Genomic DNA, 16,207 nt, shown 5'->3' on the forward strand with positions numbered 1-16,207 from the left:
TTTCCCCACTGGGGATATAAAGAAACAGTAAATAATAGAGGCTTTCAAAGGGCAAAGATGAACAGTAAGTCATCCCTTATCTGCATTTTGTTTGCTTGATTTTTTTTTTAGCATCGTTCAGTAATGCCTTAGCTACCAAATGTCCCGAGTGTCTTCTGATCTAATCCTGCTGAACATACCCATACTAGCATTGACATTTATGAGCACAACAGCATTTTCATGACATGTTTCATGGGTAACTTTTTCTGTGGTAGATGTTTAATTGGCCCAAATTTCTAGAAAGATATGGCATTGCATGGCAGAGTCATTAGCAACCAGGCTCCAATCATTTCCTTGCTCTCTGAAGGACTGAATACTTTGCTTGTTATATGGATATGCATTTAAGGATCTTGAGCAGTGGTCTTACATTTCTTATGCTAGGGAAGTTGTGTAAAACAGGCTCCATGGATGAGACAGTTAGTGTGATCACCCCACATGTTCATTCTGTAATTCGATGGTATGGTGTCCTTGGTGAGGGGGTGTGGTGACATCTCATGGGGACAGGGTAAATCTCTAAGTCTCCCTGCAGCCTGGAATAGTGACGGCTAAGGAGAAGGATGTGGAAGAGGAGAGCAATAGGAGGTATTTGGTAAAAATAGGGCTTGTGCAGTTTTATGCCCCCATGAAATTGGCTGTGGGGTAATATGTTTTCAGAGAGGTGTGTCTGAAAGAAGCAGCAGCTGTTTTCTAATCAAGTTGCTCTTTGCACTGATGTTCCATGAATTTTTTTTTGGGCAGGGGTTAAAGTTGATCTTCCTAAAGCCATGCTTTAAAGAAACCTGTTCTCTGCCTGGAAAACTACATCTGACCTACCGACGTGGTTATATTTGGGCTATAACCTGCTCAGGGAGTTGAGAAGGGGCTGCACACTCAATTATAAGATGTTAGGGAGCTGACAAAATCAGCATATGGAAATCTCTTTATCTAGTATGGTTATCCAAAATCAGATGGGCACTCTTATCCCTATTGCTAAAAGGCAGTTTTGTTTAGTTTCTTGGGTGCCGCCCATTTCCTGTCCCCAAATAAAAGGAAGTAGCCTGCATGTGCTGAGGGTCTTGTGTGAGGGACGTTCTGAAATATTTTGCCGGGTGTCTGCTAGCTGGTGGCTACTGTGTGTTTGCTGAGCTTCCCTATTGACCCACTTCTTCTCTTTCCTTCCTTCTAAGGGTTGATCTTAGCATCTCTGCTCAGGCCTGGAGCAGGGGTAGAATTCAATAGCACTTGTTTCCAGGATTCTTCTCTCAGAAAAACAAAACAAAACCTCCCTACCATAGTTTAAAGACAGCTTTTATGAGCAAGAATTCGGAGCTCAGCCACGTGTCCCCGGGTCGCTGTTCTGCAGAGGAGAGTGAGCTGATGACAAGGCTCCAAGGCCCACACCGGGGTGTCTTGTGTTAATTACATGTCGTGGCACGTTCGCTGCACTTCCTTCCCCACCTACCTGATGTTATTTTCACTTTCAGCCACTTTTTCAGGCACTCTTGATGAACAAACTGCAGGCTTCCCACACAGCCACACGGCTCCAGGAGGGGGTTGGTCGGGGAACCCCCGGCTATCTGACAGATGCGACACAAGTCTCCCTCCTCCTCGGAGTCTTCCTCCAGGAGACTAAATGGAAAACAAGCCACTGTGACCATAGGAGGCTACATGTTTGCAGTTTCTACAAATACCAGTTCCCAGGGCATTGACAGGGAAAGAAGAGGGCTCCTGGCACTCACCCACTGCCCCCTCTGGCCCTACTGAGATGGTTTTTGATAATAGAGGCACAAATTCTCTTTTTATTATTGTTGAAACAGAGTCTCACTCTGTTGCCCAGGCTGGAGTGCAGTGGCACAATCTTGGCTCACTGCAGCCTCAACCTCTCTAGGCTCAAGTGATCCTCCCACTTCAGCTTCCCAAGTAGCTGGGACTACAGGCGCATGCCACCACACCTGGCCATATTAAAACTTATTTTGTAGAGATGGAGTCTCACTATGTTGCCAGTGCGGGTCTTGAACTTCTGGGCTCAAGCAGTCCACCTGCCTTGGCCTTTCAAAGTGTTGGGATTACAGGCGTGAGCCACTGCACCCAGCCGGCACAAATTCTTATAACAGGCTTCTTTGCAATTGTTAATATGTGTGAGGTGACCTGGAGAACCAGCACTGAAGAGAAATGGCTATGGAGTCATTTCCAAACTGCAGTCAAGGCCAGGAGCCCCTCTTCCTGCATAGGAAGTTGATGGGATGGCATACTGGTGAATGAATGGGATTCGTGGTCAGGGGCCTGGGTTTGAGGCCAGCCTCTGAAACTTGTAAGTTGTGTGACCTTGGATAAGTTTCTTAATCTTCCCAAAACCATGTTTCCTCATCTATACAATAAGGGTCATGGTGATAACACCACTGCCACCTGCTTCCCAGCATTGTGGGCAGGCTGGCTACACATGATGATGAGAAACCTGTTCTGCAAACTCTCAAGTGCATCTAGTGTCTGGCAAAGTGTGGCACACAGTGTTCACTCAGTAGATGTTGGTTTAGGTGAATGATGAACCAATAAACCTGGACACAAGCTCCCAAATAACACTGCGCCCACTAATGATGTCAGCATTCCAGAATGTAAGCTGCTGGAATCTGATGAGAGAAGAACTAATGAAAATGTAAGTAAAGATATTTGTGTCTAATAAATGGTGAGTGAAGAATAGCTGGTCAGGGTTCATGCTGGGAGGTTTTAAGAAGCCTAAGGCTATTTTCTTTTCCTTGGAGTCCTCACGGGACTGGGGGCTGTCTGGTCAGGAAAGGGAAACTGGCTAGAGATGAAAATCAAAAGAGAGGAAGAAATAGACATTGCTCCAGAGTAGAAAGGTATGCTCAGTTTCTTGAGAGACCTTTTTCCCCATGAAAGGGCAGCTCAGTATAAAGGAGCAGAATTATAGTTTTCCATTATAGACATTCTGAATAATGTAAAGACATTTTCCACATTTAGACTTTAATACATTTCAGTATAATTTCCATGTTTTCACAAGTAATCTGGAAGAACAAGTGTACATGGAAGTGAGTGCTCCAACTGGTGAAGATAAACTAGAGGGAGATCTTGCAAGTTTGAGAAGGTAGGCAGAAAAGTGGTAGAAGATTTTGTTGTTCTTGCTGTATTTGTTTTGAGAGTGCAGTGGTGTGATCTCAGCTCACTGCAGCCTCCGCCTTTCGGGTTCAAGTAATTCTCCTGCCTTAGCCTCCTGAGTAACTGGGATTACAGGCATGCACCATCATGCCAGGCTGATTTTTGTATTTTTAGTAGAGATGGGGTTTCATAATTTGGCCAGCTTGGTCTCAAACTCCTGACCTCAGATGATCTGCCCGCCTCGGTCTCTCAAAGTGTTGGGATTACAGGTGTGAGCCATGGTGCCCAGCCTAGAAGATTTTTAATTTAGGCAAGTACAAGGGATTGTATTTGGAAACAAGTGCTCTAAATCAGTGGTTTCCAATAGAAAATAAATGACCGTCAGGTTCACCGGTGGGGGTTTCAAAAACAGATTCTTGAGCTCCACCTTTAGAGGTTTTGGTTCAGTACCTGGGGCCCAGGAACCTGAATGTTAAGATGGCCATGCAGGTCTGAAGATCACTGCTCTCAACAGGAGGACCAAGGGCTCTTTTGCTAACTTTTTATGGTTGATAAATATCTTACTCTTAAGGTCCTTCATCTTCTCAAAGGTATTAGCGGGGATCCACTGGCTACCTTACTTTGCAAATAAAAAAATATTTTTAAACAAAAGTGAAGAAGAGACAGAAAAGAAAAGGAAAATTAAGCATAAAATCATTATCCCAAAGTAACTGCTTGTTAATAGTTGGGTCTGGCCGGGCACAGTGGCTCATACCTGTAATCCTAGCACTTTGGGAAGCCGAGGCAGCAGGATTGCTTGAGCTCAGGAGTTCAAGACCAGCCTGGGCAACACAGGGAGACGTTGTCTCAAAAAAAGAAAAGAAAAAATATATATAGTTTGGTGTACTAGCCTCTGGTATTACTTCTGTGTACATACTGTTTTATAGAATTGAGACTGCTTTTAGGATTAGCTCAAGATAGCAGGCTAAGCACTCTCATCAGTCTCCTTTCCCACACAAATCTCTTAAAAAGACAAAAAAAGAAAAAAAGGAAATTATATAGAATGAATCCACAATAGTGCTAGAAAACAAGCAGGCCAGAAATAATGAGGAATTCTGGAAAGTCGATGAAGATATGATGTTGACGAGAGGGAAGGAAATGACAACCCAAGGCATTTTCACAGAAGTATGGAGAAGGAAAGAGCAGACCCAGGGAAATTCCAGGCTTGGGCTGCACCAACGCAGGGGACGGGGCAATTAGGAAGGTAACGAGCTCAAGAACTGCTTCAATAGGAGGCGACCAGCTGCTGCCCCCTTTCAAATACCCAGTGAAGTAGGCAGCAAGTGGCACAGTGCCTCTCCCAGGAGAACATTCTGTCATTGCATTCCAAAGAAAGGGGGCTCTCCATAAAGGTCAAAGTTTTTTGTTTAGTTAGACACAGATCTCACTCTATCTATCGCCCAGTGACAATCATAGCTCACTGCAACCTGTGACTCCTGTGCTCAATTGATCCTCCCACCTCCGCCTCCCAAGTAGCTGTGACCACAGGTGCACGCCACCACGCCCGGCTAATTTTAATTTTTTTTTCCTTCCTAGAAACAGGGACTCCGATGTTGCCAGAGCTGGTTTCAAACTTCTGGCCTCAAGCAATCCTGCGTCAGCCTCCCAAAGTGCTAGGGCTACAGGGAGTGAGCCACTGCACCTGGCCACAGGTCAAAGTTTTTTAAAACATTCATGAATGACATTCAATGAAATAAAACCTCCCATTCAGGAAAGTGGATCTCAGAGGAGACGAAGCACACAATTGCCAGGGACAGCATGCTGGCCACCTCTCTCTCTAAACCACCCATTCCTTCCTTCACAAAACAACTGGGGGCCACCTGTGACATGTGGAAGCCACCAGCATGAATGAGAGGGGGGCAAGGAAAATAAGTTAGCTGACTCCAGAGGAAATGAATTGTTTAACGAAGGGAGGAGGTAATTCTCAGGAGGCTTCAGAGGATATTGGCAGCTGCTATGTTAAAGGAACAACCAGAGATAAGGAGGATTTCTGGGGCTTTAAAAAAATGTGATTAACAACATAAAAAATTCCAGGTGTCACAATATTAATAGACATAATTCAGGCTAAAAGTCTAATGCTAGATATTGATTGATCCACCAAGAAGAGATCAGCTATGAGCTTTATGCACTAAATGAAAGCAAAATTCTTGTACATGCGAAGGAGAATGGGCAATCCCAGATCACAGTGGGGGATTTTAATCTCAGAAATTGACAAACTCAGTGGAAAAGAATAAAGTATGAAGCTTTTTTTTTTTTGAGACAGGGTCTCACTCTGTTGTCCCAGCTGGAGTGCAGTGGCAAGATCTTGGCTCACTGCAGCCTCTACCGCCTCCTGGGCTCAAGCAATCCTCCCACCTCAGCCTCTCAAGTAGCTGGGTCCAGAGGCACAAGCCACCACCCACAGCTAATATTTTATTTTTTGTAGAGACAGGGTTTTGTCATGTTGCCCAGGTTGGTCTTGAATTCCTGAGCTCAAGAGATCTGCCCGCTTTGGCCTCTCAAAGTGCTGGGATCATAGGTATGAGCCACCATGCCTGGCCTGAAGGATTTTAACATATGTATGCATATATACATAGAGAGAAGAGAGAACGTACAACTTTTGCTAATGCCATACCATATTTATAACATTGAGTATGTATTAGGGCACACACACATGTAATTAAATTAGGATGGGCAACACAAAATTTTGAAAGGGTAACAAAGAAAAAAAATATATGTATGTATATATATATATATATATGTATATTTAAAGACAGGGTCTTGCCTTGTCACCCAGGCTGGAGTGCAGTGATCACAGCTCACTGTAGACTTGACCTTCTGGGCTCAAGGGATCCTCCTGCCTCAGCCTCTGGAGTAGCTGGGACCACAGACAACCATCATTACACCCAGAGAATTTTTTTTTTTTTTGTAGAGACGGGGTCTTGCCACATTATCCAGGCTGGTCTTGAATTCCTGGCCCCAAGTACTCCTCCCACTTTGGCCTCTCAAAGCACTGTGGTTAATGGCATGAGCCATCATGCCCAGCCCTCAAATATTTTTTAAAAACTATAAATCAACAATAAATGTGTATAATTGATGCAGTATTTCAGGCAGATTAGTGGATCAGAAGTGAAAGTCTGAAAACAGACTGATAAGGATAGTTTTCAAATTTTCAAAGAAAGCATTTCAAATTAGTAAGGAAAGGACAGAATGATTGTGGAGTAGTAATGAGATAAACATTTTTTAAAAAGATCTGGGCCAGATGTGGTGGCATACACATGTAATCCCAGCACTTTGGGAGGCTGAGGAGGGCGGATCACGAGATCAGGAGATGGAGACCATCTTGGCTAACATGGTAAAACCCATCTCTACTAAAAATACAAAAAATTAGCCGGGTGTGGTAGTGCGCACCTGTAGTCCCAGCTACTCAGGAGGCTGAGGTAGGAGAATTGCCTGAACCCGGGAGGTAGAGATTGCAGTGAGCTGAGATTGTGCCACTGCACTCCAGCCTGGTGACAGAGAGAGACTCCCTCTCAAAAAAAAAAAAAGAAGAAGAAGAAGAAATGAAGGAAACTGCCAGAATCATAGAGCTAATAGTTGGTAGAATCAGGAATAAAATCTAGAACCACAAGATAGCAAAGCTCACATTTCTAACCACTAAGATATATTAAAGGAGAATATAACAATACTAGATAAAAATAACTATGGATGCTTGAGTGAGGACTGGAGTTTCTAACATGGCACCAAATGCGAAAGCAATATGGGAAAATACTGACAGATTTGATTGTAAATAATGTTAAAATTCCACTACATCAAAAACACCATATACATAAAATGTAAAGTAAATAAAATGGGAAAAGTAAAAAAGTATCTGTAAAATATTTGACAAAGAATTACCTTTTTTTTTTTTGAGATGGAGTCTCATTCTGTTGCCCAGGCTGGAGTCCAGTAGAGCCATTTTAGCTCACTGCAACTTCTGCCTCCTGGGTTCAAGAGATTCTCCCACTTCAGCCTTCCAGTTACCTGTGACTACAGGTGTGTGCCACCATGCCCAGTTAATTTTTGTATTTTTAGTAGAGACAGGGTTTCACCATGGTGGCCAGGCTGGTCTCAAACTCATGACCTCAAGTGATTTGCTCAACTCAGCCTCCCAAAGTGCCAGCATTACAGGAGTAGCCACTGTGCCCAGCCAAGAATCACTATTGACAAACATTAAAAAGCATAGAAATTCCTGGAACTGGAAAGGGTGTGGAGAAAGAGGACTCTCATAAAGTGCTGATGAGATTACTAACATGTAAAACTTCCCTGAAGGACAGTTTGACAATATGCATTAAGAACCTTAAGATTCTGCATTCCTTTCATCAGCAGTTACACATTTAGGAAGTTTTTCTAAGTAATTAGTTGTGAATGTGCTCAAAAAGGAGACTGATCAAATCATAACAGACACATTTAATATAAGCAGTCTTCAACAATATTGATGCAACTGTAAGAGGAGAAAGGATTAAAAAGTATAAGGTTTAGAAAGAAAGAAATCAAACTATTAATATTTTTCACAGTTGAAATGATTTTGTATTTTGGCAAAAATACCGAGAAAATATATAGTCAGTTGGATTTCTATATCTTAGCAACAAAGAGTTAAAATTAGAATTTAAAATATTGTTTCAATAGCAAATGACAACACATACAAGAACCAAGGGATAAATTAAATAAATAACTTCTATGAAGAAAATCACAACACTATACTGAAAGGCATTAAAGATGACACAAACAAAAGGAGAGGCATACCATGTTTATCAAAGAAAAAGTCAGTATCACAAAGATGTCAGTTCTCTCAGAATAGTCTATAGATTAAATGCGATTCCAATAAAAATCCCAAGTGGATTCTTAAGTATACAGTCAAGGACTCTTTAAAAGCAGTAGGGAAGGAGGCTTGCATCATCACATATCAAAACTTACGAAAGCTGCAGACATTAAGACAGAATGGTATTAGATTAGGAGAAGACATCTAAAGACCAGTGGGACAGAAGAGAGAGCCCTGAACTGAGACCTGTTGAGGCATGTTCTGAAGGAGACACGGCTGTGCAGATCAATAGGGAAATATCACAAACAATTGGATATTGCATATTCATAAGGGGAAAAATAAATCTTCCTTCATATCACATATTAGGAACCACTTTCACATTTAAGTCCAAATCCATTTCACATCAATTCCTAATATAAAACTAGAAATTTTACAAGAAAATAGGAAGAATAACTAATGATATCAGGTTAACAGAAGGATTTCTTAAGCAAGGCAACAAGATACAAATTGCAATCCAAAAAGAAGATGGGGCCAGGCACAGTGGCTCGTGCCTGTAATTCCAGCACTTTGGGAGGCTGAGGCGGGCTGATCACTTGAGTCGGAGTTTGAGACCAACCTCGCCAACATGGTGAAACCCCGTCTCCACCAGAAATACAAAAATTAGCTGAGTGTGATGGCGCATGCCTGTAATCCCAGCTACTCAGAAGGCTGAGGCAGGAGAATTGCTTGAATCCTGGAGGTGGAGATTACAGTGAGCTGAGATTGTGCCACTGCACTCCAGCCTGGGCAACAGAGCGAGACTCAGTCTCCAAAAAAAAAAAAAAGATGGACACATTTGACTATGTTAAAATTAAGAATTTGTTTTCATTAAAAGACATCATAAAGAAAAAGACGGCTGGGAGTGGTGGTAATCCCAGCACTTTGGGAGGCCAAGGTGGGTGGATCACGAGATCAAGAGATTGAGACCATCCTGGCCAACATAGTGAAACCCTGTCTCTACTAAAATATAAAAATTAGCTGGGCATGGTGGCGCATGTCTGTAGTCCCAGCTACTCGGGAGGCTGAGGCAGAAGAATTGCTTGAACCCGGGAGGCAGAGGTTGCAGTGAGTTGAGATGGCACCACTGCACTCCAGTCTGGCGCCTGGTGACAGAGCAAGACTCTGTCTCAAAAAAAAAAAGAAAAAGAAAAAAAGTACAAATTGGGAAAAGAGATTTCTAACACACAACTGTCAAAAGATTAAATTAATAGGCCAAAGATAGAAAAGAATTAAAAAATAAAGTATAAATACTCTAAAAGAAAAATGAGCAAAAGACATAGATATTTGGCTAGGCAAAGTGGCTCATGCTTGTAATCCCAGCACTTTGGGATGCCGAGGTGGGAGGATTGCTGGAGGCCAAAAGTTTGAGACCAGCCTGGGCAACATAGTGAGACCCCATCTCTATAAAAAAAATAAGAACATCAATATTTCACAGAATGGAAAACACAAATGGTCATTTAACATTTAAAATAGCATATAAAATGTTTAACTTCATTCAGTCATGAAAATGCAAACTAAAACTATGATACCATTTTATTCCCATCAGACTGGCAAATTCGAAAAGCCAGTCAAAACAAACGTTGTTAAGGATGTATAATGTTAGATATTACTGTTTTAACACTAAATTGGCATTACTTAGTATAGTGAAAAATGTGTTCACCACCAGCCCACCAGCCCACCAGCCCACCAGCCCATCAGCCTAGCTCTTCCATTCCTAGAGAAGATCCCAGAGAACTCTTCCATATGTGCCAGGAGACATTTATGAGAATGTTGATGCAATACCATTTGCAGAAAACAATACAGGACCCAAATGTCCATTGACAGACTGGCTAAATTGTGGTATATCTATATGACAGAATACTTTGTAATGTGAAAAGAATAAACTAAAGCCAAATATATCAACAAAGATGTATCTCACTAAGGACGTAAGGGGAAAGAGCAATTGCAGAAGAATAGAGATTCTGTTTCTACAGAGTCAAACACTTCCTCAGAGTTCGTAAGTATACACAACATATTGTTTAGAAACACTGAATGGGCACAGTGGCTCATGCCTGTAATCCAGCACTTTGGGAGGCTGAGACGGGTGGATCACTTGAGGTCAGGAGTTCGAGATTATCTTGGCCAACATGGCAAAACTCTGTCTCTACTAAAAATACAAAAATTGCCTGTAATCCCAGCACTTTGGGAGGCCGAGGCGGCCTCTTGATCTCACGAGGTCAAGAGATCGAGACCATCCTGGTCAACATGGTGAAACCCCGTGTCTACTAAAAATACAAAAAATTAGCTGGGCATAGTGGCACGTGCCTATAATCCCAGCTACTCAGGAGGCTGAGGCAGGAGAATTGCCTAAACCCAGGAGGCGGAGGTTGCAGTGAGCAGAGATCGCGCCATTGCACTCCAGCCTGGGTAACAAGGGTGAAACTCCGTCTAAAAAAAAAAAAATACAAAAATTAGCTAAGTGTGATGGTGCGCGCCTGTAATCCCAGTTACATGGGAGGCTGAGACATGAGAATCAGTTAAACCCAGAGGCGCAGGCTACAGCGAGTTGTTTTACATTTCTAAACATATAAACATATGGTAAAATCTCAAAGCAAGAAACCCCAAAACAAAACACAACAAAAAGCAAAGAGATGATAAATGCAATACAGGAATGGTCAGGGTGGGTGTGGGGAGCTGAAAGGGGGATGATGAAAAGATTGGGTGGGTGAGGGGCTTGGGAGGGCTCCAGTGTGTGAAGAATGTCCTGTTAGCTGGACAGTGGGCACAGGGAAGTCTGGGTTTGTGTGTGATGTGTGTGCGTTTTGAAAATTCTCTGGAGTGTACATATGTTATGTACTAATTTATGTGTATTAAAATAAATAACTGAGGGAAAACTTTAAAAGAGTATAAGTGATTGAGAAATGGGATTAAATATTAAAATAAGTCATATTATAAAACAATATGAACAGATACTAAAAATTGCATTTATATACAAATATAGAAGACTAGAAACAAAGTTTTAACAGTTTATCTTTAGATAATAGGGTTACAGGTGATTTTTCTTTTAAGTCTATATTTTTAATATTTCCCAAAAGGAACAAATTTGAAATAATAAGAAAAGCATAAGGTTTATTATATACAGAAAAAAGAGAGTGTCTGGGTAAACTATTAATAGGTACACGAATAATAGCTGTTTAATGCAAGACCGTGCCTGGAAGTGAATGCATTTTCAAAGGAATTATTTTTAGTTCAAGGGCATCACTTTGGGATGGTAGAAGCTTAGACTTCTGACAAGTAGGTCTGAAGCTGTGTTTCCAGGGAGGTGAGGATTGGTGGGTGTAAGGTCTTTTGCCCTGTAACCTTGGGTTGGTCTTCCGGTAGCTTAATGTGGAAAAGCAAATGTACTGCTAACTAGAAAGTTACCTCATTACTGGAGTTGGATAAATGATATTTATTAATAGGAACACGTATGCATCCTATGTTCCACCTTCCTCTCCTTTTTACATTTCTAAATCGTGGCCCAGATGAGTCATGCTAATATACACAAGGAGGGCTCACATTCCAAGAATCAATTTCCAGATCAGTAAACCAAGATCAGAGCATGGTAAACACCTATCAGAAATGAAATGGTAGAATCCTGACATGGTGTTTAATGATGGCTTTACAAAGTATCAAATTTCCTAGCTGTGAAATATCCCCAAATCATCTCACCCAAAAGGAAAGATCAAAGAAAAGGGCAATTCAAAAAAAGATCTTATTTCTCTTTCTCTCATGCATGAAAAAGAGCACATAAAATAGAAGCATCAGTTACCCTGGCATGGCCCTTCAGAGAACCCAGGTAACTATGGTAACTGAGAACGGTCTTTTAGTTGCAAGGTTCAAATTCTAGAACTATTGGTTGGGTTTGGGGTAAGTCTCGTGAGGGAGAGCTGTGAACTTCAAGTGAAGAATGGTTCATTCTCTAGGGAGATAGCAACCTTTTTATAAGAAATCTTGGTTCTTCATTGCTGGAGAGAACAAGCCCTATGGAACAGTCAGAAATCCTTATACCCAGCAAACTTACCTTGAAGTGTGGTATTCAAGGAAAAACACTTCGGGAATATGAAAGAAACTGATCAGGAACACCAAACTTTTTTTTTTTTTTTAATAAATCCATTATGTTTTAAGAGCAACAAAACAGAGACAATTTTCTCAAAATAAGCGACCACTAAAATGTCAAGGAAGGAACCATTTATGACTTAAAATTCCCCTGGCTCTCTAATGAAAGCAATGCTCATTTCGGCCTTGGGAAAATGGAAAAAATATATAATGATGAAAAGTCCTCACCTTTCTTGCAATTTCTTGAGTTTCTCAGGGTCTGCTTTTATCTTACTGATCTCATTTTCATCTGTGAAACCAGAGGCTGCCATTCTGTTCCCACTATCATTTTGATTTGGGAAATCAGATACTGCAAAGAAAGTAAATGGTATATTTTCTTGCAAGGACCCAGACACATGCAAATGGACTTCTGAGTTCATTCTTGATGGAGAGGAATTGAAGGAATCTACTAAGGACAAACGGCCCCGTGGATTTAGTAAGAGGTCTGTATGTAGTAGAGCCCCCTGAGGTTGGCTTGTTAAAGTAATATCTTCTGCTCTTCTCCTGAGAGCAAATTCGTGTGCACTGTTTACTGGGAAATAATTGTGATTTTCAGCACTGGCAAATGCATTTCTATTTCTAATGGGAGACAGTGGTCGGTGAACATGAAACCTTGAGTTTCCCTCTGAGTCTGAGCTGTGAATTGAAGTCAATGACATTGACAAGTCTACGGGACAATCATCTCTCAGAGCAGAATGCATGAATGATACAGGAGGGTTATAAGATGAATTCATTGATGATCCTGGAGATGCTGGTCTGCCAGAACAAAAGTAGTCAAGAGAACGTCTAGAGCTGCTTAAATAGTCTTGCCAATCTCTTTCAGAATCATGGGTACCGGGCCTATGTTCCATAGAAACACAGTCACTCCATGCATTTTCAGTATTGAGACCATCCTCTTGTCTGGGTTTGGATGGGGAGTCCCACAAAAGGGGGCTCTTTTTTGCCTTTTCACTGCCACCTCTGTCCTCCTCTTTAGCAGATGCCCTATCAGACAGCCTGGGGTCTTGGGACAACCTTTGTGCGACAGAATGCCGCTCTGTTGCTGGCTCCGTTGCACTGCTTATTCTTAGTGAGCCCTGCCCGGGCGCACTTCTTCTTAGAGAATGACCTCTGCCATTTTCAGTATTTTCTTCAAAATTTTTATTTTCGGCCTGAGGGGTTAACGTCCCCCCAAACCTACTTCCTTCGTGATTGGAAGGGGAACGGGGCGAGTGCATACCAACCCACAGACGTTCTCCAACATCGGTTTCCCTTTCAGTGTCATGACTTTCTCGTCTGCTGTTCAATGATAAAATGGAATAAAAATCCTCATCTCGGGACCTAAATGATGCTGTTCTTGGCCCTCGTGTGGTGCTGGGTATAAGTAGTGGCCCCGGGGACTCACTTAATACTTGAGGGCTCTTTGTTCCTCGGCAGGCCTGGGGCAGGGCTGGATGCAGCTCTCTCTGGGAAGGAACACTCAGGCCTCCTTTCTTGGCTCTATCAGGGGGGTGCTCAGTCATTGGCTGTGAGAATGGGAGCCAGTTTCTTCTCTCTTGAGTTGGCCTCTTCAGCTTAGTGTCACACATCAGGCCTTCTTGTCGAACTACTTGATCTGCATTGAGAAAAGACACATTTATCATTCCAATAAAAGGGCCCATGGATGGAAGGCCTCTGGCACCAAGTGCAAAATTGCCCTTTAAAGGCAACAAACAGGTTGGGTGCCATGGCTCATGCCTGTAATCCCAACACTTTGGGAGGCCGAGGCAGGTGGATCACAAGGTCAGGAGATCGAGACCATCCTGGCTAACACGGTGAAACCCCATCTCTACTAAAAATACAAAAAAATTAGCCGGGTGTGGTGGCATGCCCCTGTGGTCACAGCTACTTGGGAGGCTGAGGCAGGAGAATCGCTTGAACCCGGGAGGCAGAGGTTGCCGTGAACTGAGATCGTGCCACTGCCCTCCCACCTGGTATCTCACCTAGTATCAAGCAGGCGTGGATTCAAATGTTCACTCCATCACTTACTGGAAATAGGATCTTGGGCAAGTTATGTCACTGCCCTAGGCCTTGGTACCCTCAGTTATAATGTTGTATGATTGTGGTGCCTGTTTCCCAGGGGTTGTGAGGCTTAAGAGAGAGAGAGAGAGAGAGAGAGAGTGTGTGTGTGTGTGTGTGTGTGTGTGTGTGTGTGTGAAAGAGATACAGTTAGCATGTCTCTGGCTGGTTCAGTGATTCTCTGTAGGAGTTCATAGTAAGGATTCTATGGTAGCCAGAAGTTACAAAATTGACCAGGGGCTAGTGACAAAGAGAAGATAATGACAGAGTGAGACTCCATCTCAATAAATAAATAAAAGCAACAAACAAGACTAAAGAAGAAGATAGGCACGGTCAAAATGGCTGGAGGTATAAGAGGAGCAGAGGCCAGCAGGCTTCATTTTACTGCCCCTCGTGTTCCTTTGGACACCTGTGGTCCTAGGGAAATGGGGTAATCCCGAGGATACAGATTCTTTCTTCAGAAGCTCCTGGAAGACTGGCCCAGGCCCAGCCAGTCAGGACTGATGATGGGAAAACCTTGCCCTAGATACTGGTTTTTGTTCCATACGTACTGAAAGGGGAAACCAGCACTCTGGGAATGACTTCTACAAAACCCAGTCCCTTCTCATCCAAATTCATTCAGCATACATTTATGACACCTGCTTCCCACACAGCTTTACAAGAACGTAAGAGAAGAATGGTGTATCTTGGCAGATCAGGAGGAAGGCTCTAGGAGCCTGCACCCCGGCACACTGAGGATTTTGGTCATGTTTACTATTTAGTGAAAATAAAAATTACAAATCTCTCATGAAATCATTATCTTCTCTTTGTCACTAGCCCCTGGTCAATTTTGTAACTTCTGGCTACCATAGAATCCTTACTATGAATTCCTACAGAGAATCACTGAACCAGCCAGGACATGCTAACTGTATCTCTCTCTCACAATGTGTGTGTGTGCGCACACACACACACTCTTAAGCCACACGACCCTGTGAAATAGGCACCACAATCATACAACATTATAACTGAGGGTACCAAGGCCTAGGGCAGTCACATAACTCGCCCAAGATCCTATTTCCAGTAAGCGATGGAGTGAACATTTGAATCCATGCCTGCTTGATACTAGGGTTTGTGTTCTTAACCACTGCCCTGTGCTAGCCCTTGAGAAACTAGCTGGCTTTCCAATTTCCTTGCGAAAATGAAAAGCCATTGAATTCGTTGCGGTGTGTGTATGCTGTGTGCCGTTGAGGGTCTTTTACCCTCTCGATGTGAGAAGGAAACTGACAGTACTTCCCTGATGCCACTTACCTTTATTCCCTCCTGACATTGGCCTCCCCCTAGCTTTGTTCTCCACGCTGCTATTGTGTGGGATATGATGAGATGATGCTCTTTTTATCATTCCATTTCTAAAGTGGTTCACCCTGTAGAGTGGACGGGACTCCACGGGCCCTGGAAGCTCTGTGTTGATAACAGCTCAGGCTGGTGAAATGCAAATCCTCAGAGCATTGGGCTCCGCCAAGGGCCAAGTCAGTGCTGGCTCACTTTAATTGGGGCTCCTTACAGGGAGGCACCAGAGAGAGTCTCTAATGTCCTAACACTCTGGCAGCTTCTTTTATTGTTAACTGCATGGGACACTCAGAAACGCAGTACGAATCTTTACTCATCAGCTCTTCTAGAAATCAGTTAAGCTCTCCTATCAGGCCCCTCGTGGGTTTTATAAACCCCAGTAAGAGAGGCAGCAGCAATTCAAGGATGCTTTGAGTATCTGGCTGTGGAAGTACAGCAGGGGAGCTCCTGGCGACTGGGCCAACCCCCATTTTGGGGAACAAATGCTTCTATGTAAGCAACTGGATTCTGATAATTTTTTAAGATAGGAAAAGGGACTAGGCACGGTGGCTCAGGCCTGTAATCCCAGCACTTTGGGAGGCCAAGGTGGGCAGATCACTTGAGATCAGGAGTTTGAGATCAGCCTGGCCCACATGGCAAAACCCTATCTCTGTTAAAAATACAAAAATTAGGGCCGGGCGTGGTGGCTCATGCCTGTAATCCCAGCACTTTGAGAGGCTGAGGCAGGTGGATCACGAG

The 16,207-nt window shown here is 42.9% G+C and overlaps 2 protein-coding genes across 17 annotated transcripts in view; one reads left to right on the plus strand and one right to left on the minus strand.

The window, feature by feature from the left end:
• MARCHF10 (membrane associated ring-CH-type finger 10) overlaps window positions 1-16,207 on the minus strand; it is a 111,022-nt gene that overhangs the window by 27,689 nt on the left and 67,126 nt on the right. For all 6 annotated transcript variants that reach the window (XM_078373473.1, XM_035300380.3, XM_054256004.2 and 3 more), the window contains 2 exons: window positions 12,296-13,700; window positions 1,481-1,647 (listed from right to left, as the gene is read on the minus strand). In XM_078373473.1, the coding sequence (XP_078229599.1) occupies window positions 1,481-1,647; window positions 12,296-13,700 (1,572 nt within the window). The remainder of the gene's footprint in view (window positions 1-1,480; window positions 1,648-12,295; window positions 13,701-16,207) is intronic.
• The window catches only part of LOC118153746 (uncharacterized), a 51,242-nt gene that overhangs the window by 24,313 nt on the left and 10,722 nt on the right, over window positions 1-16,207 (plus strand). The gene's annotated exons all lie outside the window — the stretch shown is intronic.

The sequence above is a fragment of the Callithrix jacchus genome, chromosome 5 (genome assembly GCF_049354715.1).
Source record: "Callithrix jacchus isolate 240 chromosome 5, calJac240_pri, whole genome shotgun sequence".
NCBI lineage: Eukaryota > Metazoa > Chordata > Mammalia > Primates > Cebidae > Callithrix > Callithrix jacchus.